General features: G+C 39.5%; 2 protein-coding genes across 3 annotated transcripts; one reads left to right on the top strand and one right to left on the bottom strand.

Annotated features, from left to right (window-relative positions):
• Positions 1 to 298: 298 nt before the first annotated feature.
• Positions 299 to 6214, bottom strand: moxd1l (monooxygenase, DBH-like 1, like). Its single transcript, XM_071479218.1, has 13 exons — positions 5905 to 6214; positions 5648 to 5794; positions 4609 to 4761; positions 4315 to 4398; positions 4006 to 4161; positions 3803 to 3905; positions 2861 to 3033; positions 2659 to 2744; positions 2406 to 2502; positions 2212 to 2271; positions 1622 to 1740; positions 1355 to 1448; positions 299 to 755 (listed from the first exon to the last, which is right to left on the bottom strand). The coding sequence occupies exons 1-13, from the start codon at positions 6172 to 6174 to the stop codon at positions 603 to 605; spliced, it is 1695 nt and encodes a 564-aa protein (XP_071335319.1). The 5' UTR covers positions 6175 to 6214; the 3' UTR covers positions 299 to 602.
• A 1994-nt stretch (positions 6215 to 8208) lies between these two features.
• Positions 8209 to 23483, top strand: snx9b (sorting nexin 9b). Of its 2 annotated transcripts, XM_071479216.1 has the most exons (19): positions 8209 to 8505; positions 9930 to 10016; positions 11336 to 11410; positions 12530 to 12661; positions 13325 to 13402; positions 14491 to 14653; positions 17250 to 17388; positions 17852 to 17936; positions 18246 to 18371; positions 18537 to 18654; positions 18762 to 18892; positions 19103 to 19206; positions 19350 to 19453; positions 19640 to 19717; positions 19993 to 20069; positions 21189 to 21278; positions 21543 to 21657; positions 21752 to 21843; positions 22005 to 23483. In XM_071479216.1, the coding sequence occupies exons 1-19, from the start codon at positions 8494 to 8496 to the stop codon at positions 22050 to 22052; spliced, it is 1854 nt and encodes a 617-aa protein (XP_071335317.1). In that variant the 5' UTR covers positions 8209 to 8493; the 3' UTR covers positions 22053 to 23483. The 2 variants fall into 2 exon arrangements, with proteins under 2 accessions (XP_071335317.1, XP_071335318.1); XM_071479217.1 differs by lacking the exon at positions 13325 to 13402 and having other exon boundaries at positions 8222 to 8505.
• The last annotated feature ends 336 nt before the right edge of the window (positions 23484 to 23819 follow it).

Genomic DNA, 23819 nt, shown 5'->3' with positions numbered 1-23819 from the left:
TACCAAGTTATTAGTACCACCTGTGGAAAAGGCCCGTTTAGAAAGTGTAAAATAACAGGTGGAAATATCGTCTCATATTCATATTATATACAAAAGTTATTACTGCCATACAGCATTTTTTCACTGATTTAAAACACTTCCCAGAATGGTCTAATTCATTCAGAAATATTTAAGGGTAAAAAAAAATGGTCTATCATTATAGCCAAACTCTAATAAGGTGTAATGTAAGTTTTTTCCTTTATAAATTTACCACCTTATTATTGAGTGTGTGGTTAAATAATATGTCTCCAGGCAGATATGGACAACCATGTTGTGCTTTTATTAAAACAGTTAAAAGTTAAAAGTGAGATAGAAATGCAAATCTCAGTAAGGTAATCACAGTGAATCAAAATGGCAGTTGCTGAATTATATGACACGCAATCCATGATTAACGGTTAATACCAAAGGGAAAAGATTCGTTATTAAAGATAGAAAATACAAATATAAAATGCAACACACTTTGTCCAGTAAAGTTGAATATACCCAGTTCATTTTTATCAATCAACACAGATTTATCCCCTGTGCCTTCCTTTATCTAGACAGACTGGATCTGTTGGATCATGTTACATTATTCCAATCCAGAACAGCAAAAGCATGATTCCTACTAGGCTCATGATCCAAGGACTGTAGAGTCTGTTGGATGCGTTCAGACAAGTAACAGTCGGAGTCTTCATCATCTCCCTGATGGTGCCATTTGCGTAACCTCTAAAGTTGTGCTGTGGAAAAAAAAAATTCCAATTTAATGTTAAAAAGGTTTTTTTATGGTACTGCAGAAAACAAGCACTAAGCACCAAAAGGTCTGCATTGTTGGAAATGACTTCTACAAATCTTTAGCAGAAGATGACCAATGAAAATACTGTATGCGTTGTTAAAATCATGTACAAATAGTCAACACAAAGGAACATAATGGAAGAAATGGGAACAACAGCAAACACTGAGGGGACCCTGAAAAAAAACAAAAAACAATAACTTATGAACAATAGTGTTAGATAAATTTTAATTTAACATTTCAAAGCTATAAAAGTGCATCTGATATTTCAGTTGTAAAACATAGATAAGATTATTTATTGAAGTTAAATAGTTGAACCACTGTATGTCTAATACTGTAAGAGCAAGAGCCAGTTGACAGAAACCCTTCATCATCTATAAATGATAAGATAAAAAGGGGAAAGTTTTAAATAACAGTTTGAAGACCTTGGTGGAAACAATGACAGGAACAGGACTTAACAGTCTTTTAAAAACAAAATATGAATTTTCTTTGTTAGATCGGAGGTAGAGAAGAAACAACACTATCAAACAAGTCACTGTTACTTACATCAGTATCAGAGATCATCTGAATTTGTGGCAGGGCATTTAGAAAACTCTGATACTCAGCTATTTCATCCTGGTTTGTGGTCTCTCCAGACATCCTGTCAGTAATTAGAATAGAGCAACTTTGACTAAAAACATGTCAAGATACACCTGCTTAAAAATATTCATAGGCTGTTATGTATGTACACTGTAAGCTGTTTATAAAGTAGAACTGGTGCTATAGATTCAGACTTAGCAAAAACAACATTTAAAGCAGTGCATAGAGTCTTACAGGTAGCTTGAATTGGATTGAAACTTTGTATTTGGGTAGCTAATACATGCGGTGATGTTGATCGCAGGGTAGTAGAACAGGAAGGCCAGGCACATCTCATCTGTGGTTCCTAAACCCATCTGAAGGAGGAAAACATGAAACATGGTAGGCATTAAAAAATGAGATTCTCTTTTTAATTGTGGATGAATTTAAAACAGAGTGTATGATGCCATGGAAATATGAAAGCCAGGCACTCTATTGTATGTCTGAAGGAGTCTTAAAAGTACAATGTGTTACTTGCACTTATTCATTAGATTGCACTAAACGAAACAGGTGTTCATGTTAATGAGCCCACCTCCATTAGGTTCATAGTTTAGATTCCCATTTCTGGAAATATAAAAGTTAAAAAGTCATTTTTATAAATACAGTTTGACCAATATATATTTAATCAGTCTTTCTTCTCAGATAGTTCAAATATTGAACTGTTCATTTGTTTAATCAAAAGTCTTCATGTTATTTGTGTTTGTTTTTATTATTTTCTAGGTGTGCACTGATTTCATTTAAAGCACTTTATATCTCTAATGACATTAGGTCATGCAGTAGTTACCCACCTTAGTGACTCCAGTGCGATTGGCAGTGTTGTAGGTGCACTCCACTACAATCTCATCACCCTGTAATGGGAGTCAAGTAATGTGCATCATAAACTATATAGCACTGTTATTTATAATTATAACAGCCCAACAACTAATACCCTACAAAAAACAGCCTTTTAACACATAATATATGGGAAAGGAGGCAGACTTACCTGCTTGATGGTCTTGATGTTTCCAGAACTGACAATCCGCTGCATCTCAAAGTCGTAATTTTCATTCAAGCCCAAGAAGTCAATCTGTTTTCCATTTCTACAAAGACCAAGAGGTATGAAATAAAAGTACTACTAGAAGATAATGGTACGGTGCATAATCGACATAAGACCTCTGTCCGAAACTAGATTTTATTCAATTCATGAATCTCATTTGACTCATTGACTGATGTAAAGCAAATCATCTCTTTTTCACCTGTAGTGGCCAACTCTGACTTTCCTCCCCGCCAAGTGAGTGTGCAACAGCACAGCGAACATTTGAAGATCAGGCACAGGATTCACCTGTGGAAAGGAGTGGAAAGTAAAGACGATGAAGAACAGAGTCGTAAACAAGAAAAATTTTCTTGTCCCTAATACCCATTCCTGCCATTTGAAATCCATACTGAACCACTGCATACCTGAGAAATGAGAGAGGTATTGCACACGCCATAGGTGTGGAATTGAGGGGCTTTTGGAGGGATGTTGTACTTTATATGGTTAAACGGCACCACACCTGTAGTCAGGATGCCCACATCATGCTGCCGGAGTTGGGAAGTATAGTGCAATCTTAGTCCCGAGCTGTCTGTCCTGCCTATACAGACAGAAGTAAAAAAAAAAATGTTTGTATCTTGGTTATGTGATGATGAGACTACAGAATGAAGAGGACAAGACTTTGTTTATACAGTATGTAACTCTATGTTAGTATGAGACCTTGCTGCCATTTCAAAGGATATTTCCACCAATTTTACACAAAAAGGTCAATTTATTTATCATAAGGAGCACTTATGATAAATAGCAAGCTATGTCAATACCTGACATAATCAGGTGACATCATCAGGGTCATTCGTCTTGGGCTTTAAAAGTATAAACATTTAAGAGACATTTTGTGTTACAAACCAGAGGTTTGGCGCTTACAAGAAGTAGGTGTGCAGAGTACAGGGAGTTTCATTAAAACGTAATTAAAAAATATTAAATTCCAGTCTCCCAGTGCCTAAGAGGTTCAAACATCCCGTTTGTTTTTTATGTTAAACAGTCCAAAACCCCAAAAGATTCAGGTTAAATAATGATATAAAACAGAACCTTTTTCCACAATTTTGCCTGAAAAATTACTAAAACAATTAACTGATTATCAAAATTGTTCATTTAGTAATTGATCATTTCAGATCAACATTTAATGCACAGAGCAACAAAGTCCTTAGATCTTCACGGAATCGATAAATGTCTAATCTAACCAAAATTAAACATTGATTGCATGTGTACTTTTTATTGTCAAAAGTCAAGAAACAGAAGAATAACTAAGTTATCCACATACTATATATGTTTTTACAGTAGCTCAGTATATACAGTAAAGGAGTATTTACCTGATTCAAGGTTTGGGTTATTGTAATGGATTTCCAGCCTGTAGTATATATCACTGTCCCCACCACCAACAGGAATACCCGCATTTTCTGGAAACTCAAATACCTGAGGTTTCAGGGATAGAATGGGACAAATTACAACATAACGAATACAGGAACTCAAAGAAGGACTAAAACTAGACGATGGACACTTGATTCTCCCTCACCCCTCCTCCCACTGCCCATGCTGCCACCACCCCGAAGCAGGCATCCCCCTCGCTGCCCATGAAGCACGGCTTGTCGTACGGTGTCGTCACAAAGGAAGGACAGCTGTACAGAAGCATGTGATGAACGATGTCATGGTGCTCAATCACTGGTTCAATCTGAGGAGAGATTTTGTACAAGCGCTTTAAAGAATAATGAATGAAGAAAATCAAATTCATTTTATATTCAGTTTTTCACTTTAGGTTTTAATGTCATTTTCTGTAAATGCTTTTGTCAGAGTGGTAATTGTAATATGAAGAAAGTATGATTACCTGATATATATGATGTTTTGTTTCTAATTTTGAAAACTTCATGACTTTGCAGTGGTAGTAGGTATGAATGGCAGGGATAGTGATCTGCAAAAAATAAACATAAGGGTAAGTAAAACAACATATTGTTTTGTAGCATTTCAATTCATTCATCCAAACTGTATATTGAATGTATTTCTATTTCAGTTTTCCTGATAGATAGAGAATGTGTCAAAACAATTGAGCTAGAGGGCAAATCTATAATTGCCACAAATCTCTCTTGTCCACCATTTAAAAACTGTTTGCAGTCATATGTACATTGTTCACTGTGGCACTGAGATAGTTGGGGTTGGATATGGACGTCCTGGGCCTAAAGTTCAGCAGGTTGACCTCCATGGTGCCCCTGAGAGAAGAATGGTAGCTGATCTCATCCGTTGTTCCATAGGCATAGATCAGCTTAATGGGTTGAGCCTGTTGGAGAGATAGCAACTTAAGTCAACATTTGTGATACAGCAGAAAAGAGCTAGCATCAAAGACGTTTCATTGTCCGCAAAAAAGAAAACTCAAGTCTTATTTTACCTTATGAAACTAGTTATTTTGAAGATTCAAGTAATGAACAGAGACACTTTAGCAATTTACTGTGCACAACTACACGTTAACATGTACAGCCAGGTTATGTTACCAAAACAGTATAGCATTTCAGGTGTTCAATGGAAAACAAAATTTTATGGGCCTCATTGTGGCCATTGTATTCATATCCGAAACCGCCCAATCAAGGCCAATATAAAGGAACATTCAGGTGAACACAACAGAATAACATACTTTGCAGGAAACTTGAGCTTTACATAGAGAATTGGATCAACAATACAAAAGACTATAGCTTTACAAATAATGAGACACAACGGTGAAGAATGCATAACAGAGAGGAGCAACCTCCTGATTAAGGTTAAAGCTCCATGGTTTTAAACAACACAGTTTAAGTGATGTTTTCTGGTTACCACGGAAATATCAGCCTCTAAGAGGTGGTAATGTTCCACCCACTCTATGATAATAGTTTTTTGATATTATTTGTTTCATAATTAGGCTTTCACACTGTGTAAAGTTTTCAGATGTTATATAGTGTGAAAATTTCAAAACAATTTCTCACCAAACATTAATTACTCAATAAAGAATTATCATTTAAACCAAATAACATTTCCGGAACACTTTTGCAGCAACTCCTATTGCTCTTCACCAATACGTTGTCTTACAATGATGCTGGTGTTGTACGTATGCAGTATATGCAGTACCCTTATCAGCTTTGCATCTAGTTTCATATATGCAAACTATGGCAGAGAAAGAGGAACAACCTGCTTACAGTAATATGGAAGTCCTTGTCATCACAGGCCTGGATGGACCTCTGAAAGGTCATGAGGGTTTGACCATCACTTTCAGTCAGAGACAGAAGAGTGTAGCTCTGCTGTTCATCCACCAAAGGCATGGTATTCCCTGTGGCGTGACGATCCTATTGGACAAAAAAGAATAAGACAGTTAGATATTGGCCTGTCATTGTGCTATGTTTGCTGTGGAAAATGAAAAAACAAACAAAACCTCATATATGCGGTAATGACTTACTGAGAAGTAGGCTCCACTTGGTCCAAATCCCCCTATGACCATATCTGACCCCTTCATTCCTCCGTTTGGACTCATGCCAAAGCCTATCCACCCCGTCGTGTTGACAACCAGTTTGAATACAATGTTTCCTTGCAGATCATCAAAGCCCCACTTAAGGCAAACCAGATGGTCTTGGTCCAGGTAAACCATAAAGGGCATGGTAGGGTCCGATGCCCTTGTTGCTTTTGCCTTGGTCAGGAACAGGCAGAGGAAAAGGAGCAGAGAGTGCATGATGTCTCTGTGTAGATGAAAATCTTCAAACTGAGGTCGCTGTCTGTGGACTTGGCAAACACCCTCCCACCCTCCTCTGACACACCTGCACTGCCAGATGAACTGATACAGGAAAAGCGCTCAGTCATTTCACACTTGGACCTCTAGAACCGCGGATTCTGTGCAGCACTCTGTCTCTGAACTCAAACGCATTCCAATTTTTGGGCAAAATTTCACTATAGTTTAAAATTAAAGAATTTTCGCAAAGCTTATTCTCAGCGTTGACTCTGCAGATTTGCTGGTTTTGATGTCAGAACAGTGAAACTGGCTGCGGACTTCACATACCTACGCTAAACCGTATCTTCTTTCAACTCCTCCCTCATCGATATCAACCTGTTCCCCCAGTTCTTTTCCTTTGACAGACAAATGAGACCACTGCTGGACTCAGGTGTTTGATGTATGAGGAGGTGACGAGGGAGTCAGTGACGCAGGCCAAAATGAAAGGTATACCTCTTACCCACTCTATCTCTTTGTCACCGCCTCATATATGTAACACATGCGTCCTATATGAACGTGAAGAGTGCAATCATTCTTTGAGTATTTTATCCTGACATTTCAACTGCTGTCACTTCTTAAATACCTGCTGACACTTGAACTATTTACAGGGAACTTAAAATATCCCGGGCGCTTTGACTTCAGCTGAAGTTTTAATTGCTTTCATCAGTTAGTTCGACTGACACTTCAGCTGCTTTCATTCCTTGCTCTTTTAAAAAGCAGCTGAGGATGATTTCGTCTGTCACACCTCAACACTTAAGTATACACCAACAATCCAACTGCCCACAGGGCTTCAATTTGAAATGAAAATTTCATATGCCTCACTTCAACTCATTTCGACTTTTACTTTTCAAAAGACACTTCACATCCGTTCAGTGCTTTAACCTCAGCTGACACCTTAAACCTCAACTCCCATTCAAGTCAATTAACATTTTAAGACATTTGAATGTTTACACATGTAATTTTAAGTATAGGTCAACACACTTCAATCTTCCTGTATGTATAAAATGTAACATATTCTAGTTTTGTAGCACACAACAGAGAGATAACAGCATGTGAGCTATCAATACTGCTATTGCTGTTTTGTCTTTGTGCTTTGATTTGTTAGTTGGAGTACAGATATGTACACTCTGTTGCCAGTTTATCAGGAACAATAAAGCTTCCCTTTGTTCTGTTATTATTGAAGCTGTAGTGAGGGGTTGATTCATCCGCAGGATCATTTTAAAGGATGTTTGTGGTGTTTCTGATATTTAGCCTGCCCTCACTCATATAAATGGTGTGGACAGAATAATAGACAGTTCCAGCTAGATGCACCCAATGCACTGATAACTGAGTGTATACTGACCACAGAGGTATTCAAGGCCTTGGCTTCAAATGTAGTAGCACACTGATCCCAGCAGAGGCCGACTTAAGCATTAGAAATTAGCTCAGGGTCACTCCCTTTGAGCCGTTGTGCCAGCTGTGAGCTGTCAGCAACAGTAAACACACAGGAGCCGCCTTGAGGTCAGAATAATACACTGGAACTGTATGACCATTGTTTAGTCTCAGGGTAAAAAAAAAAAAATGCAAGCCTTGAAATATTTTGCAGAGGAAGTGATTATTACTACCATGGTTTTACTAGGCGTGTCTGCAATGTGTTTTTATTGCTCCAAAATTTCATGAAGTTGTTGACGAATCAAGATATTATTATTATTATTATTATTATTATTGTTATTATTGTTATTATTATTATTATGTTGTTGTTTTTGTTGTGGTTGTTGTTGTTGTTGGTTTTATTATTATCATTATTATCATTAAATTATTGTTTCAGTGATTTAAACATTTGCCATCAGTATTATTTTGTATGCATGCTATTATGTGCGTCTTATATTTTCCCGACATTTTTCTACAAGTAGGCGGATTTCTAATTTCGTGCTCTTTTACTTGAGGGTCATATCAGACGGAGACTACCTTTCCGGTTTCTCTCTGCGGTGCAGGTCACTCCCTCTGTACTGTCAGCAGCTCTCTAGGCGGTTCAAACCCACAGTCGCACTTCACCAGCCCTGTGCCTGCCGTCTTTTCTCCAGGCTTTTGAGATTTTAAAGGAAAACTGTTTTTAGTAGTGCGTTAAAGGCCGTGGTGTGGAGGCTTCCACCGGGAGGAATTACCGTGTTTTCTTCGCTTTTAGCTGAAAAGCAGCGAGGAGAGAGAGAGGGGGGGGGGTGGTGGTGGAAATGTCCAGCTGAGGATTGGAAATCCTGAAAACCGCAGGGCCTGTTTTTGTAATGATTGATCAATGCTTCGACAATGGCGCTAAAGGTAGGTCTGACAACTTTTCTCAGGTGTACTGTCTGCTTCAGTTTCTGGTGATTGTTGGGGTGTTTTTTTTCCCCCCCCTGAAAACTGCGGGCTGTGGAGACTTGTAGAGTTGCAGTTTCTCGCAGTAGGTTCACAGTTAACACTTCGCCCGATATAAGAATGAAGAGTCAGAAAAACATCGGACTTCTCTGGTTTGGTAGCGTGTAATGGACGCGTACAACACGTGTGTATACAGTTTATGTGAAATGAATGCTTTTGCTATACATGGAAAATGTGTCTCATTAAGAAAGTGTCTTGTGACATTTTACTACCTTTCCAGTGCGGGTCATTTCTACCTCCGTGGAATTCTGGGTAATGTAGTCCTTGGCGTCTGCCTCGCACTGTTTATTCATCACCTTATATGATCTGTTTTCAGTTTACGTCGCTGAAATGAATGCAGTTTAATGCAGTCTCCTGCCTTCGTGAAGGTTATAATGCTCAGTTCGTGTTGAAATTGCTTTAAAGAAGTGTTGACTCAACATGAGCATTTTTGGAGGATTGTAGTTTGTGGTGCTGTTGAAGCTTATCACATTATACAGAGAGGTGTTTCTGTCATTTAGCCTACACTTTTTCACTTTTTCATAAATAGGGTGAACAAAATAGTAGATTCACTGGTCTCCTCTGTAGGCCCAGTTTCTGTTTAAAACCATCATTCACCTTCTTTGACCCCTGGGAGATGGCAAGCTGACACTGAAATAATAGGTCTCTGTTCAAGGTTCCATCTCACTGGTTAATAAACAAGGTTTAGATAGTCACACTGAATTTAATGCTGCTTTGATAACAGATGGCATTGTGACTGTGTGGTTTGGATAAGAACTGGCAATCCAAATGAAAGGCTAGTCAAATTTATGAAAATAAATGAGTGGGTAGGCCTAAAAATCAGTCATGAAGAGAACTGTCAAAAGCGAAGACATATTTAGAAGTTAGTTTTTGCTGCTATGACTTCTCGCGGTTGAATGTCTATATCTGTATGTGTATGTGTGTCTGTGTGTGTGTGTGCGCATACATGCGTGCAGATGCACACATGCGTCTCTGGGGCCCTCGTGGAAAGACAGATTAGTAGATGTGGGTCAGTGTGTGAGCAACCACAGGGTCCTGTGTTCAACTGAACCAGATAACATGGTGGTTCTGGCCTTGTTTTCGCTTGATATTGATAGAGTCTAGTTAAGAATCAGCATAACAAACCTAGAAGAACGAGTTTGGTCTGTTTCACTGTGCCCTTATGTCATTTTACAAGTTTTAGACTGCTGAGTGTTTCACTGAGTGTGTTGGTCTGTACACTCACATTCATATACAAGTACTTGTTCATATGCTGACCCCAAAAAAGTGGACATCGAACATACTGTGTGTGTGTCTTTTTTTTTTTTTTTCTTGATTGTGTTCAGGCACAGGTTTTATATGATTTCACTGCTGAGCCTGGAAACAACGAACTGACGGTGAAAGAAGGCGAGACAATCACTATCACCAATCAGGTAAATCCACACCAACAAGATGATGCTGGGTTCTCTGCCACACAGCTATTGTGTAAATGTGAATTTCCTACCATCAGGGCTTCCGTGTTTGCGTTAGTTGTCTGTTTTGATTTTCAAATTTCAAATGCTTACATTATGCTGTTGTGCCTGTTGGTACCTGTTTGGTGTACACCTTAAAATTTAACTCCGGTAAAGTTTTCAGCTTATATTTTGAAGTTAATTTCTTTTCAGTATTTCTGCCTCAAATGTTAGAGTACTATAAACAAAACTATAATAGCTTTGTGTTTAGTTACAATGTTCAGGAAGCTCTTTCTTGTAACTTTGTTATTGAAAATGACCAGTCCTGTAAAGGTCCAATACACATGATCTCAGGTTGTCTATAAACACTGAGTGTCACAAACACATACAAAGGAAGGAAGGAGAAAACAAGGGAAAAAGAGCATGATGTCATTACAGCTAGTCACCAACAGTTCAAAGGTCAGTCACTGTGTGCTGACCTACATAGTTTTCTAATCAAAGTCTGCCTTAAGCCAATAAGGACCTACTGCATCAGGAAAACAGAATCTTTTTTTTCTCCACTAAATAAACTGACTGTATAGAAATTTGTCCCGGCAGCGTACAATGTGTTTACAGATACTCTGGTAACCTGGTTATTGTCAGATTTTTGCTCCAACCTGAATTCTTGAACAACATGTAAATGGCAAACCTGGTTTACCAAGCTAATGAATGAATTAAGAGAAATACATTTACTGTCACAGCTACACTTTTCTTGAGAAAGCTGTTCCTCCACGGTTTCTGCACACATGCATGTCTGTATCAATTACTTCATGTAAAATTAGTAAGTACTGCTGTGGCAGCAGAACAGCAGGATCAAAGGGAACAGCATTACTCGCAGCAATGTGTCGTTGCACCAAATGAAATAAATCCAAAGTGTAACTTGAACTCAAATTAAAATATATTAATCTGTTGAAGTTGCCTTCCATGTATAACTAATAGACTCATGCCCACAGCAGCAAAAACAGGATTTGCTCTGTCGTCACAAAGCCTGTGCTCTTGCTATCAGTCCAAATACTCAAAAGTTTCTAGGCTCATTCAAATATACTAAAGAGAAAAAGCAGGAGTAATCTGATTCTGTCCAGCTGCATGTAAATGTGGGTTTTTTAAGTAAACAGGTTATTGCAATGCAAGTAAGCACATGTGATGTTTCTCATGAACCTGGTCTTTTGTGTGCACAAGATGCAGCCATCTACTCTTTTCTGGTCTGTCTCAAGCTCACTCATTCGTGCTAACGTGTTGTCTTGGGTCTCACCCTGTTTCAGAATATTGGAGGTGGCTGGATCGAAGCACAGAACTCCAGAGGGGAGGTTGGATTGGTGCCAGAAGACTACATCGAGGTAAGTTAGACAGTCACTTAGTGTATGGTGGTGATTTTAACATAGACATCTAACATCCCACACAGTATTTGAAGAAAATTCTCCAGAAAAGTAAACAACAAAGCCATCTCTCTCTCTCTATCACTCTCTGAGGTCAAGATGCACAGTACCTACTATTCATAAAGAAATGTTTAACACTTCAACCTCTCTCTCTTGCATCTATGGGTATGATATATGTCTCTGCCTTGACTGAATACTGTGGTGCAGTCTCTTGCCTGAAAGTAAAATCACAACAGGATGTGCCTCCTTTAGGGTTTTGCTGATTAGGGTGTGTGTGTGTGTGTGTGTGTGTGTGTGTGTGTGTGTGTGTGTGTGTGTGTGTGTGTGTGTGTGTGTGTGTGTGTGTGTGTGTGTGTCCGGTTTGATCCAGAAGACTTCAACATGGGGATATGATTCACTCCAAAGACATTCACAAAGAGACAGAGAAAGAGCTTGATTAAAAGTAAAGTCCGTGAAGTCTGTTTAACAGTTTGTCCTCACTCTAAACACCATTTAAAGCAACTCTTGAGTAGCGTCTGTGTGTGTACAAGCGAGAGACTGATATACATCTGCTTGGATCTGCAAACAAGCTCATGTAGATGTGTGTGTTTGTCTGACCTCATGTTACCTCTCCAGCTGTCCCCACACTGTTTTGATTCTGTGTCCAAATCATAAAAACCCACTGATGACAAATGCACTTGTAACTTATGTAACATCTAATGGAAAACATCAGGACACAGTCTGTTTCTCAAGTAACTTACCTTCCATTTCACTGCACTCTGCTGGTAAAAATAAGATCTGCAAAAACAAAAGGAGGCTGTATGACAAAAATAGCCAGCAGGATTAGGTGTGGCATTTTTTTGTTGGCAAGTGATAAAGCTAATTCAGATGTGTGAATTGAAGTGTCACGTGCTAGTGCTATCACATTTGAGATAAACTGAGAAAGTTAAAAAGCCAGTTTGCAAAACCAGGAAGTGCCAAGGAGACACGGTCACATTACTGCAGAAGAATGTACCTTTAAAAGTCATCAGATCACTGTGGAATATCTGGATTTGTTTTTTCTAATGGGATTGTTTTTGTCTCTTATCCTTTCATTTGTAGTTCAGTAAGGCGTTTCCATCATTCCCAGGAGCAGGAACCACAGCACCTACTTCAAATGTAGGAAATGTTGCATCTACAGACTTGTCCTTCTTTGATGCCTACGCTCCTCCATCAGCACCTGCACAGAACCAGGTAATGCCCTGACCTAATGAAGGCCTGGGTCGATTAAACTGACAGTGGTATCATATCAAATGTCTCTTTTTTGCTCTTTATTGACCTGTAGTCAGGGTACAAAAGAAACAAATGCTTTCAACTTGACTAGACCATTGTTGGGGAAGTAAGTATTTATATAAAGTAATGCTGTGCACAGCACACCTGCCACGTTCCCATTCTCTCTCTTAACAGTGTGTGTGATGGGGTAATGTTCAAGAAAAAGCAGAAGTCAATGATGACAGTTTTACTGACGTTCGTGCAGATTGTGTGAACCCCAGAGATGCAGAAGTGAGAGCAGCTGCTGTGGAAGGTAGTCAGTGTGGTCATATAGAACTGATGCATGTTTTTAGCTCTTGTAAAATAGAATAGAGAGTAAGATTTCTTCTTGTTAGCAGACAGGAAGTTCCACAAAACTGAGCGTACTGCTGGATCAGTAGAAATTTACACAGTAAGTGGTTGAGTCAAGGCAGGAAATGTGTCAGCCATCATCCTTCATTCTCTCTCTCTCTCTCTCTCTCTCTCTCTCAACCTCTCTCACTCACGTACATACAAACACGTTTATAACCAGCGTCACTTGAACCCATCCCATAAAACCTTCACTGCCGGCGCATTGTGATGTTGTCACCTTCTTTTCCCCTCAAGGTGGATGCTGGGGGCTTGAGCCCCCAGCCGGACACCCCCGACACCCCAGTTTCCCCCTACCTTTCGTCCCCAGATGAGGTAACCGCCACTTGGGGGGTGGTGGGCGTGGCCAGGGGCATGAACCCAAGCCCTCCCACACTCACCCAGTGTCTGCCCCAAGCCCCCCTCCTCTCTGATTGGTCTGCTTTGGCAAATTCCCCCTCCTACTCCTAATGCCTGAAGAAAGCATGATCTCATCTTCTCCATTCACCTCATGCCACAGTACAGACACATAGGCACTATCAAGTCACCAATCAACTCCCACACCTTTCATCTATATGTATGAATCAGCACCACAGTGAAAAAGCTTAAAGATCATCCAGATATCTCATGTGTAATTGACTATTCACACTGGTGAATCGTTCCACCACAACACGTGCACTTGATAATGATCAGAATCTCACAAATATAAATAATCAGTATTTTTAAAAAGCCACCTTGACTGAACTATGAATAAAATGATCCTTACTGCACCTTTTTTTTTTTTTTTTGTTATTGTCAATTTGCTACGAAACTATCGGTTTCTTTATTTCTCTATATGTGAATGTGCATTACATGGTGTATTTAGTGACCCTGGCCTGCACTAGTTCTGTGTTCAGGTAGCTCGGTGTTTGGTTAGCGTCAAGCTAAGTGCAGCCCACAAAAGGCACATATACACTTATTTGCATGCCTATGCCCGCAAGTTTTTATATTGGTGTATATTCCTGTCTTGCAAGCATGGCATGCAGTTGCATTTTCAACCTGCAAGTACTGTAAAAAAGTAGTGTGATGAGGCTTGAGAATGGAAGTGTTTGCTTTGTCAAATATGCAATATTTTGTATTATTTTGGTATTTGTAGTCACTGCATGTGTTAAGAACCATTTACTTCATACCACAAACCACACTGTCACCGTGAAGCTGATTGATTATCTTAACAGACTCCCTGTTAGAGGCCAGCTCTGGCTGATGTGTTTGAAGAAGCATGTTGTTTAAGGGCTTCTGTCAGCTTCTCATTAAACAGACTCCAAACTAGGCTGGACTCCACTCTGTGTTCTCTCTCTTTCTTTTCTCTCTCTCTCTCCATCTTCCATCTGTCATTTCTCTGCTTCTTTCATCCCTCACGTTTTCACTCTCTCTCTGTTGTCCAGGCTAGTAACGGTAATGATCCCTGGTCGGTGTGGAACGCGGACCCCTCAGGGGGCTCCAACAACAACTGGGCGTCAAATCCGGAGGGCACCCAAACTGGGAAGAGTGCAGCGGATCCCTGGGGCTCTGTATCACAGGGCCACCCTCAAGCTTACCAGGGCCCAGGTAAAGACAGCATTTCAGCTAGCAGCCGTGGTTGGCCTGATGTTAGAAACATATTAGGTGTCAGTACAATAAAATCACAGTCTATGATTTTGTGTCATTTATAAATTGTAAGTTTCATTCCTGTGATTGTACTGAATACATACATTCAAAATCATATAACTGAAATCAGGAAATGAAGACTATGTTGCATAAATAATTCTAAAGCTTCCTCCTCATGTGGTTATATTTGTTTTTTTCTCATATTTTTAACAGGAAAATTCAAGTTCATTCAAATCTCAGTTTTCTAAAGTAGCAAACATGATAATAAAAAAAGAGGTTACATAGACTGTATATCATGATGTGTTTGGAACCATGGGAAGGCTATTGGAGTTATTACCTTTCCAAACAGTTTATCTTACTGTTTGCAGATAGTTTGCTTATGAAAATGTAAATGTGGGGACAGGGAAGGATATGTGGCTGCAGTGGACGAGGTTGTTCTGGAAAGCCAAGACTTACTGCTGAGTCCTGTGCACGTGTGAAGTTAATTCAACAAGTGATAAAATTATGAAAAATCTTGTGACACTACACTGCAACACAGTTAGATTATGTAGCTTGCGGTGAATTGTGTTGCATGTTCATGACGGTGTAGTCAGCTTTCTGTTGGGATGCTTGTTTCGGATGTGACAGAGGTTGCTACATCCCACAACGTTCAGTTGATTACACAACCCATGAGTGAAATATAGGTCAAGCAGTCCTGGCAAATAATACTTAAAATCAGCTTCTTTGGAAAGGGATGAGGTTTGCATCATACAACAAAATTAGAAGAAATATTCCCTATACCCATGAATACTGAGCCTAAAGAGCTAATACTAACTGAAATACCTTGAGGATATACTGTACAGTAAAACCTCTAAACTGGCCCTCAAAGTATCCAACAGTTATTGTTTGCAAATACTGTTTCAGCCAGTGACTGCTCAGTCTCTGGCCAGTCCCTCCACAGTGATGCTCCAGTATGTGGACAGGACCATCAGTGGAAAAGTTAGCCTCACACATGACTCACAAGGATAAATTACTTGACCTGATTTTTTAAATTCTTCAGTTGTTTTTGTAAAAAGAGAGCAGAGGGGATAAATGGTGAGGGGAGGAATTAACAGACTTTTCCTTTCTTTCTTTCTTGGCAAAGACATCTACCCTTATCCTTACCTTATCGATTACACAGGTATCCCGCGCATTGCCTGGTGGAAGCTTTCTCCTAATGTTTGTGTGGAGTGGCTATAGGCACTCATAAAGACTGATAGCAAATAGTTTTGGGAAATGATTTACATTTGTAAAAGCATGTGTTTGAGGCTTTCATTTTAACACTGTATCCTGATATTAACTTTATTAACTTTGTTGTGATGTGGGGAAGTTGTGACTGAACTCACGCACATGTAAAAGGAATGTCACTGGATCATATTGTTCATCTTAGACAGTCAAAACCACAATGTGAAAACAGTGACATTTCTCAGACTTCAGTTGTTTAATGATGAGTTTCATAATGAGTTTGAGGTTGTGTCACAGCATGGCTCTCCTACGAAAAACATTAGCAGTAACTTAAGACAGAATGAAGTCTTGTTAGCCAGACTGTGTGACAGGTGAATGCTAAATTCTAAGTTGTTTGTAAGTTATTCCAACTTAACTTGCTTTTTTTCCCAATTATATGTTTGTATGCCACTTATGTTGTATATGGTGAAACAATTCTGAGAAGTCTGATTGCATTGTGGCTTTTGTAGGGCTGACGTAATGCAGCAATACACACAATACAATTACTTCCTAAATAACTTTCTAACTTGATTATTGTGTATGTGTGGAAATGTTTGATTGCTTAAGGCCACATCCAGATTTTAAAATCTGCCTTTTACCACAGTCTGAGTCACGTCATCAGCCCTTTAAGCTTTATAGTCTAGGACTGTTATCATGTGCTTTTGAAACTCATTTTGAAAGTGCATCGCTCCTGAGAAAATTATGCTATACAAATCATGTCTTTTTTTAGTAGCATCTAAGAACAGAAATTCAAAGTTGGTTTCGAGTAAGAACCATTTGTAAACCTTTAGCCACTGATTTCTCATAATCATAAGTTGATGGTTAAGTAAGAAAAATGCAGTGTATTTAATTACCCATAGGCTGCATGCCCTCAAGCTAATGCTAATGCATTCATTAAAAAGAAATCTCTTCAGAGTTAGGCTTAGCCAAGTATTTTTCTATTCATTAAGTAAGAATAAGAAAACCTGGATTAAGAAGTAGACATTTTGCTATCACATTACAATATTCTTCTTTTTCATCTACTTTAGTTTATTAGATTCCTACCGCAGCCATTAGTTGTTTCTTTCCAACACAATAATGATTAAATATTTAATTAGGAATTTGTTTAATAAATAGAAGTGATCAAATGTCCATGCCTTCTAAAAAATTATATATTTTCACACAACTTGTACAGTGCACCTCTTGTAATGGGAAACTTCTTTAGCCATAGTACAATAGATTTTTGAACATTTTGTACAGTTGTACAGAGCGTGTGTTTTTATTATGTCTGTGACTAGAAAAACGAACGACAGAGTGTGCATGTTTCTGACCTCAGGAGCAGAAGATGATGAGTGGGATGATGAGTGGGATGACATGAAGTCCACTGGAGGTTATGCGGAGTCAGAATCTGGAGATGGCGGAGCAATGCAGAGAGGTGGAGCTCACGCAACCTCGATGAAAATCTCCCTCAACAAGTAAGAGTTGATAATAGACAGTAACACGTGATGCTCTATTTGAATTTGAAATTAAGCAGCTGAAAGAGCACTGAGCAAAGTACAGCCCATCGCTGTGTCTGAAAAGAAAAATTAGTTTCTCCTTCCATTAAGCGGAGCATTGATTTGGAGCTGAACAATAAGCTTTAATTGAAACGCGTGCACAGTGTAAGAATGTCTTGTACATTACAACTACATGTTGACTTCCTATTGGCACCAACTTTCCCTTTTTATATCTGCTTGAATCAGCATTAATAACACGAAGGACCGCATTGGAGAAGTGTCTGTTACTAATGGTGGTGGTAATTAGATATTTGTGGTTGGCATAAATATGGCCATAGAAAGCTTCCTTGACCAACATCAGTACACTCCTCAGACTCTGTGGAAGAGTTTAATAGAGAAATCAACCTTCACTTCCCAAACTTTGTCACTTCTCTTTGAGCAGATTTCCTGGGTTCTCCAAGTCTGGACCAGAACTCTACCTCCTGTGCAAGCAGCTCGCTAAGGGCAAAGAAAAGCTACCAATCTATGTAGGTTATCTCTAAATATCTGTGCAAGTTGTATGCATTGTTTAGCATTGCATATCTTTATATTAGTGGTTGTGATACAGTCATTTTTTTTGCTTTCTCATAAATTGGTGGAAACACAAAATGTTGAGGTTATGTCATTTTATAAATCAGAGAAGTTGTTTCAGGCACCTTATTGAAGTGATAGATGTTATACTTCCTGCAGTGCATTCAACAGTATTACTGCATGCTTTCACATGGCTTCTTTTTTCCAGCTTGATCCATCTTTTATGCCATAAAATACAGTTTCTAAACCTAATGTTTCATGCTTAGATGGGAGAAGTTGGTCCCGTGTGGTCTTACCCAGAAACTCAGCTAGACTGTGTGGTGGCTGATCCCAAGAAAGGCTCAAAGATGTACGGCCTCAAGAGCTACATTGAGTACCAAATCACACCCAGTGTAAGTGTCCAGCAGCATTTTCAGACCTTTAATATGTTTAAACTGGAATTGACCTAAAGTGGAGTTTAAGGGAGCCCTACAGCTTTTTGCTGTGCTTGTTAAAGTACTAATTTCATAACGTTACATGACTTGGAGCTTCTATAACTCTATGTTATTGGTTTGCAGACCACAAACCGACCAGTCAATCACAGATACAAGCATTTTGATTGGCTGTATGAGAGGCTCCTGGACAAATTTGGGTCGGCAATCCCCATCCCGTCTTTACCAGACAAGCAGGTGACAGGTAAGTGCTCGACTCCATGAACAACAAATGTAAGACAGAGACTACAAACATGGCTGAAGCAACATGTAAATTAAATCTGTTCCTTTTTATCCTCGCCTCTGTTCCAGGGCGCTTTGAGGAAGAGTTTATTAAGATGCGTATGGAGCGGTTGCAGGGCTGGATGACCAGGATGTGCAGGCACCCGGTTATTTCCAGCAGTGAAGTTTTCCAGCTTTTCCTCACCTACAAGGATGAGAAAGTATGCTATGCTTCCTTCTTCTCATCCCTTTAGGTCTCAAATGATGTGTCCTTAAAGACTGTATTAGTGGAGGATTAAAAGTGCCTCCTTTTATTATTAAAATCAACCAATTTATTTAACTTTAATTGCATATTTTTATTGTACTGAATGTTTGGTATGGAACTTTATTCCTTTACGTTGGAATTAAAATGAGTGATTGATTTTGTGCAGGACTGGAAGATGGGGAAGAGAAAAGCAGAGAAAGACGAGACTGTGGGAGTGATGATCTTCTCCACAATAGAGCCTGAAGCTCCAGACCTAGATCCAGCAGAAGTGTGAGTTTAGTCAAACTTTGGAAATAGCAAACCAGGGCTCAAAAAGTAATGAAGTTACTTATGTTATGCTTTACTGTATGTGTTGATGCATGCTACAGTAAATGGTATACTGTATGTTCAGTACATGTATTCCTTGTCCTCAGGGATCAGAAGTGTGAGCAGTTCAGCAGGTTTACCAAAGCCATGGATGACGGAGTGAAGGAAATCCTCACAGTGGGACACGAGCACTGGAAGAGATGTACAGGCCGTACGTATCCACTGCACTTAAGCTACATAAATGTTGTACCCTATACAGGCCACACCTTTGTCTTGTGCTGTAATTACTGTTTATATTAAAGATTCATTGTGTTTAGTATTTTGTCAACTTGGAAAAAACTCTATTCACACAGTGTGTATGTGTGTGTCTTTGCTTGTGTTTTCTCTTCCTCCACAGCTTTGCCAAAAGAGTACCAGAGGATTGGTAAAGCCTTCCAGAACCTCTCCTCCGTCTTCACCAGCAGTGGATACCAAGGTAATTAATACAAATATGAAATCCAATTTTAATTTTGAGAGCCTTAGGCATTTTCCCACAAGCAGGCACCTGCTAGTTGTCTCTTGTCACTTTGCTGTCTTTGGCAACCCATTCAAAAGATTGCTGTAATCAACACATGTTACAGTCATAATGGTTACAGCAGAAGTAGATGCAATTTACTATGTAGTCATTCATTATGTGGAAATCTGTTTTGAGGCATATTGACAAACAGGTACTCTTAAGGAACATGGTGATGACATGTTTTGATCCCTCAGGTGAGTCAACCCTGACTGATGCCATGACGGCAGCAGGGAAGACGTACGAGGAGATTGCACAGATGGTTGCAGAGCAGGTAGGCTTTAACACACTGTGATATTACTGCTATTCAAAAAGTTACATAACTGCGTCTGCGGTTTTCTTCCTGTGGGTATTCTTTAGAAATCGTAAGTCTTTCCCTCATGTTCTTCTGTTATTCTCACCCAAACAGCCTCTATTAAATTGTTCATGTACAGTCCTTGTCATGGATGTTGGATATATGGTGCATGTTTCCCCTCAGAGACTGTCAGAGCTTTGGTGTCAGAGGTCCTGAAGTATATTTTGGGCCTTTTTTATCAACCACATTGTTGTGTGTTCACTCTCTCAATTCACAGCATCTCACAATGTCTGTGAACATTTCCTGCATGCAGACAGTGTTTACATCCTAGCTGTGGTGTTTTAATGACCCCTTTTAACCCAGCGTCCTGCTTGTGAAGTCTGCATCTGTAAATAAAAATTTATCTCTATTTTTTCCCAAATCTTTGTTTTGATCTACTATTTGAATGTGGTGTAACACATTCAAATAGTGCACTTTATGTGTAGTCTGATCAGTGTGGTGTGTTATAAAATCATACTGGGGCTTTTTTTTTTGATGTCCCAGCAGCTTCCAGAGGGAGGGGGATTCATCTGGTAAGCTTGTGCTGACATTTTTGTCGGTGCTCCTGTAGAGTTGTTGGCTTTACTTTAGCATTGCCTGTGATACAGTTTACAGAATTTTGAGGAAGCCATTGTCTGGACATGGATTCATCTCAGGAGCCAAAGGGCTGAAACAGTGCAGTATCCACAGAGGCTGTAGAGAGCATTCCCTTATTTAATCAAGAATAAAGGAAGAATCTACATTCTGAATTTTACATATGTACAAAGATCCTGATGTACTGCAAGATAAGTGCAGCTAAATATTATTATTTCTTCAACTGTTTCTCTGCTTACTGGATTTACAGGTGAATCCATGGCCTTATTGTATGTAGAATTTCAACAAGGCACTTAAATTAAACTCTCAGGACATGATGGTTCCCTATCTACTATCTTATCAGTTTCAAATCCGTTTATTATTTCCTCTTCTGAATTTGTCCGTCTTTTTTGTCCCCAAACACTTTTTTTCTTTTACATTTATCTTTCTGGTTTGTGTCTGTGTTTCCCGTGTGTCTTTTTCCAGCCCAGGAAAGACCTCCACTTCCTCATGGAGACCAACAATGAATACAAGGGTCTTCTTGGATGCTTCCCAGACACCATTGGAGTCCATAAGGTACATCAGAAAATAGTTACACAAAGCTTTTTAGAAAACAAATTTAATGGGATGCATCTATATCCTAAACTTGAATTCTAAGGGCGGTGGTTCTGCAGCACTAGCCTGTTGCACTAGCTGTTCATGTTCAAACTTAACCAAGATTTTGCCAAGTGCAGATTTACCTATTGCTAAATTAAAATAGTTTGTACCGCAATAAAATAGCCCTTTTTTAATGGGATATATAGACACATTCTTAATTTAACTTAATTTTAATTCTTGCAGGCAGCCATAGACAAGGTGAAGGAGGCCGACAAGCTGGTGGCCACCAGTAAAATTAGCCCTCAGGACAAAGTCACCATGGCTAAACGAGTCAGCATCATGTCTTACACTTTACAAGGTACCACACTCTCACCCCTAGAGGCATTGAAGTGGCTCAGTTCATCTTGACATGGTTGCCTGATCTTGGTGGTTTTCCCTCTTTTGTGCCTCAGCTGAGATGAACCACTTCCATAGCAACCGTATCTATGACTACAACAGGGTCATGCAGTTGTATCTGGAGGAGCAAGTCAAGTTTTACGAGACGGTAAAGGCATTTTTATCAAGCATCCATCACAGTGAATTGGAGTCTGTCCTTTTTGTTACCTTATAACCTGTGGAGCAGCTGCAAAGTGCTTGGATACTAAACCATCACGACTACCCTCTGAGTTTGTATTCATGCTGGTTTTTCTTCTTCTAAATCCCCAGATTGCTGCAAAGCTGAGACAAGCACACAGTCAGTTCACTACGATGTGAAAGCCTTCAGTCTCGCACTACAAGACAAGAAGAGTTAAACCAGCTCAACATCCAAAATATTCTTGCTTATACTGCATTCTTTTCCCTCCCTGTAATTTAAATTTCACTTCTGTCTTTGTTTTGCTCTTACCTCATCTCTTCCTTTCCTGCTCGTGCCAGCAGTCCCAGCTCATGGTGTTACTTTTGTGCGCTGTGCTCAGATGTTTCTGAACAGTTTATGAGCATGTGCAGCAGCTGAAAAGGTTTTGGCTCTATGGGTTTTTTTTTTTTTTTTTTTTAGGGTCAGCAATGGGAGCAGAATGAGAAACACTATGTACACACATCCTTTCCACTGTCCAAGGTCCAGAGCTTGTGACACAGGAAGTAAACATCCACAAGTCACAGATTGTGATTATGCATTGCTTCATTGCACAAGTCAGACCCCACAACTATTGGTGGAAACATGCAATACTCAGAAAACAGTTTTTCAAATGTTGTTCCATGTTTTGTTTTTTTTTAAAAAAAAGGTAAAGGAAATGATATACACATGTAGCAGAACTGTTTTCAGCACAGTGATGTACTGCCAATAAAAACCAAAGCCATTCTCGCTCCTCTCAGTGGGGACAGCTTTGACAGCATATCAGAGCTTTATGGCCTATTTCTCAGCCCATGCAGAGTTTATATGAATTATTTTTTTCTTCTATAAACACTGTCAACATTCAAGAGTCGCCTAACATCGTTAGTAGAAGCGTTGGAGCATTCCTTTAAGTCTTGGAAGAGTTGGCAAAAGCGGAGTGTGTGTCCACCGCTGGCAGTGCCAAGCCCGCTTTCATCCTGCACTTCCTCAAAAGCTAACAGGAAGCTCCACCTCCTTCCTGACATGCCCACGTGCCTTGCCCCTCTGAGGAAGATAGAAGAAGCTTGAGTTAATTGCCCCCCAGCCTGCATACCATGACTCTGGAGTTTACATTTCAGGAGAGAAGAGAAAATGTGGGATAAATGATACTCAGGTTGGGGTTCGTTAGTTTAAGGATTGTACATTTAAGCCAAAAGTCACTGAATCAATACCTTCCTGCAGACAGTGCCAAATTCTTTTCTCGCAGTTCAGTCCTCCTATTGGCCGGAGTATGGGGTTTTATATGAAGGTGTAACAGCAATGTTACATTAAGAATCTGTACTATAAGCAGGGTTTGGGACAGAGCCATGGATTCTGTCATGTATGCAGTCTATCTTCTTTGCTTTTCACCGCCCAGCTTTCAATCAGTTGCTAATCTTGTTCACTCTTTTTCTTATCACGATACATGAAAAAATATACATATATACATATATATATATATATATCAGGTGCTTCTTGTCATTGAGATATTTTATGTATAGAAGTATTTTCAATACAGTGCGACTCAGAGAGGAGCAAAACTTCTGTTTGATTTATTAAACAATGATTTATATTCATTGGGACTTCATTTGTTTTTTGTGTGCATGTGTGTGTGTGCTTGAAAGAAACCTTGTCTTGTTCTCTGTATGGTGCAGAGTGTACAACACACTACGCATTCTCTGGTTTTCTCACAGTAAGGGCCTTATTCGCAGCAGCAGATTCTTGCGTAGAGAAGGATAGGAATGAGAATGAGTCGGCAGCCTGTGCGAAGGGTCAAAGAGTGTGTTTGTGCAGTCTTGTGTTGGAGGAAGTGAAAGGGCCCTTTTACCCCACTTTCAGCTCTCGCTGCCATCAGGTGCAGCTGGATGTGTATGCTACATAAAGTCAGCAGGCAAGGAGATGGTAAACACCAG

Source organism: Trachinotus anak, unplaced genomic scaffold, assembly GCF_046630095.1.
Source record: "Trachinotus anak isolate AG129_WGS33_773 ecotype Australia unplaced genomic scaffold, CSIRO_AGI_Tana_v1 ptg000005l, whole genome shotgun sequence".
Classification (NCBI taxonomy): Eukaryota; Metazoa; Chordata; class Actinopteri; order Carangiformes; family Carangidae; genus Trachinotus; species Trachinotus anak.
The sequence above is the reverse complement of the archived record's forward strand: the minus strand, read 5'-3'. Positions and strand labels throughout refer to the sequence as shown.

What these genes read in the sequence shown, in the direction of transcription:
- snx9b (XM_071479216.1), top strand. An exon ending in GACCTAGATCCAGCAGAAGT is followed by an intron (nt 19,207 to 19,349) that starts GTGAGTTTAGTC and finishes CCTTGTCCTCAG; the next exon opens with GGATCAGAAGTGTGAGCAGT. An exon ending in CTGGAAGAGATGTACAGGCC is followed by an intron (nt 19,454 to 19,639) that starts GTACGTATCCAC and finishes CTTCCTCCACAG; the next exon opens with CTTTGCCAAAAGAGTACCAG.
- moxd1l (XM_071479218.1), bottom strand. Translation starts at nt 6,174, where the DNA reads ATGCACTCTCTGCTCCTTTTCCTCTGCCTGTTCCTGACCAAGGCAAAA. An exon ending in ACAAGGACTTCCATATTACT is followed by an intron (nt 4,762 to 5,647) that starts GTAAGCAGGTTG and finishes TCTCTCCAACAG; the next exon opens with GCTCAACCCATTAAGCTGAT. An exon ending in TAACCCAAACCTTGAATCAG is followed by an intron (nt 3,034 to 3,802) that starts GTAAATACTCCT and finishes CTGTCTGTATAG; the next exon opens with GCAGGACAGACAGCTCGGGA.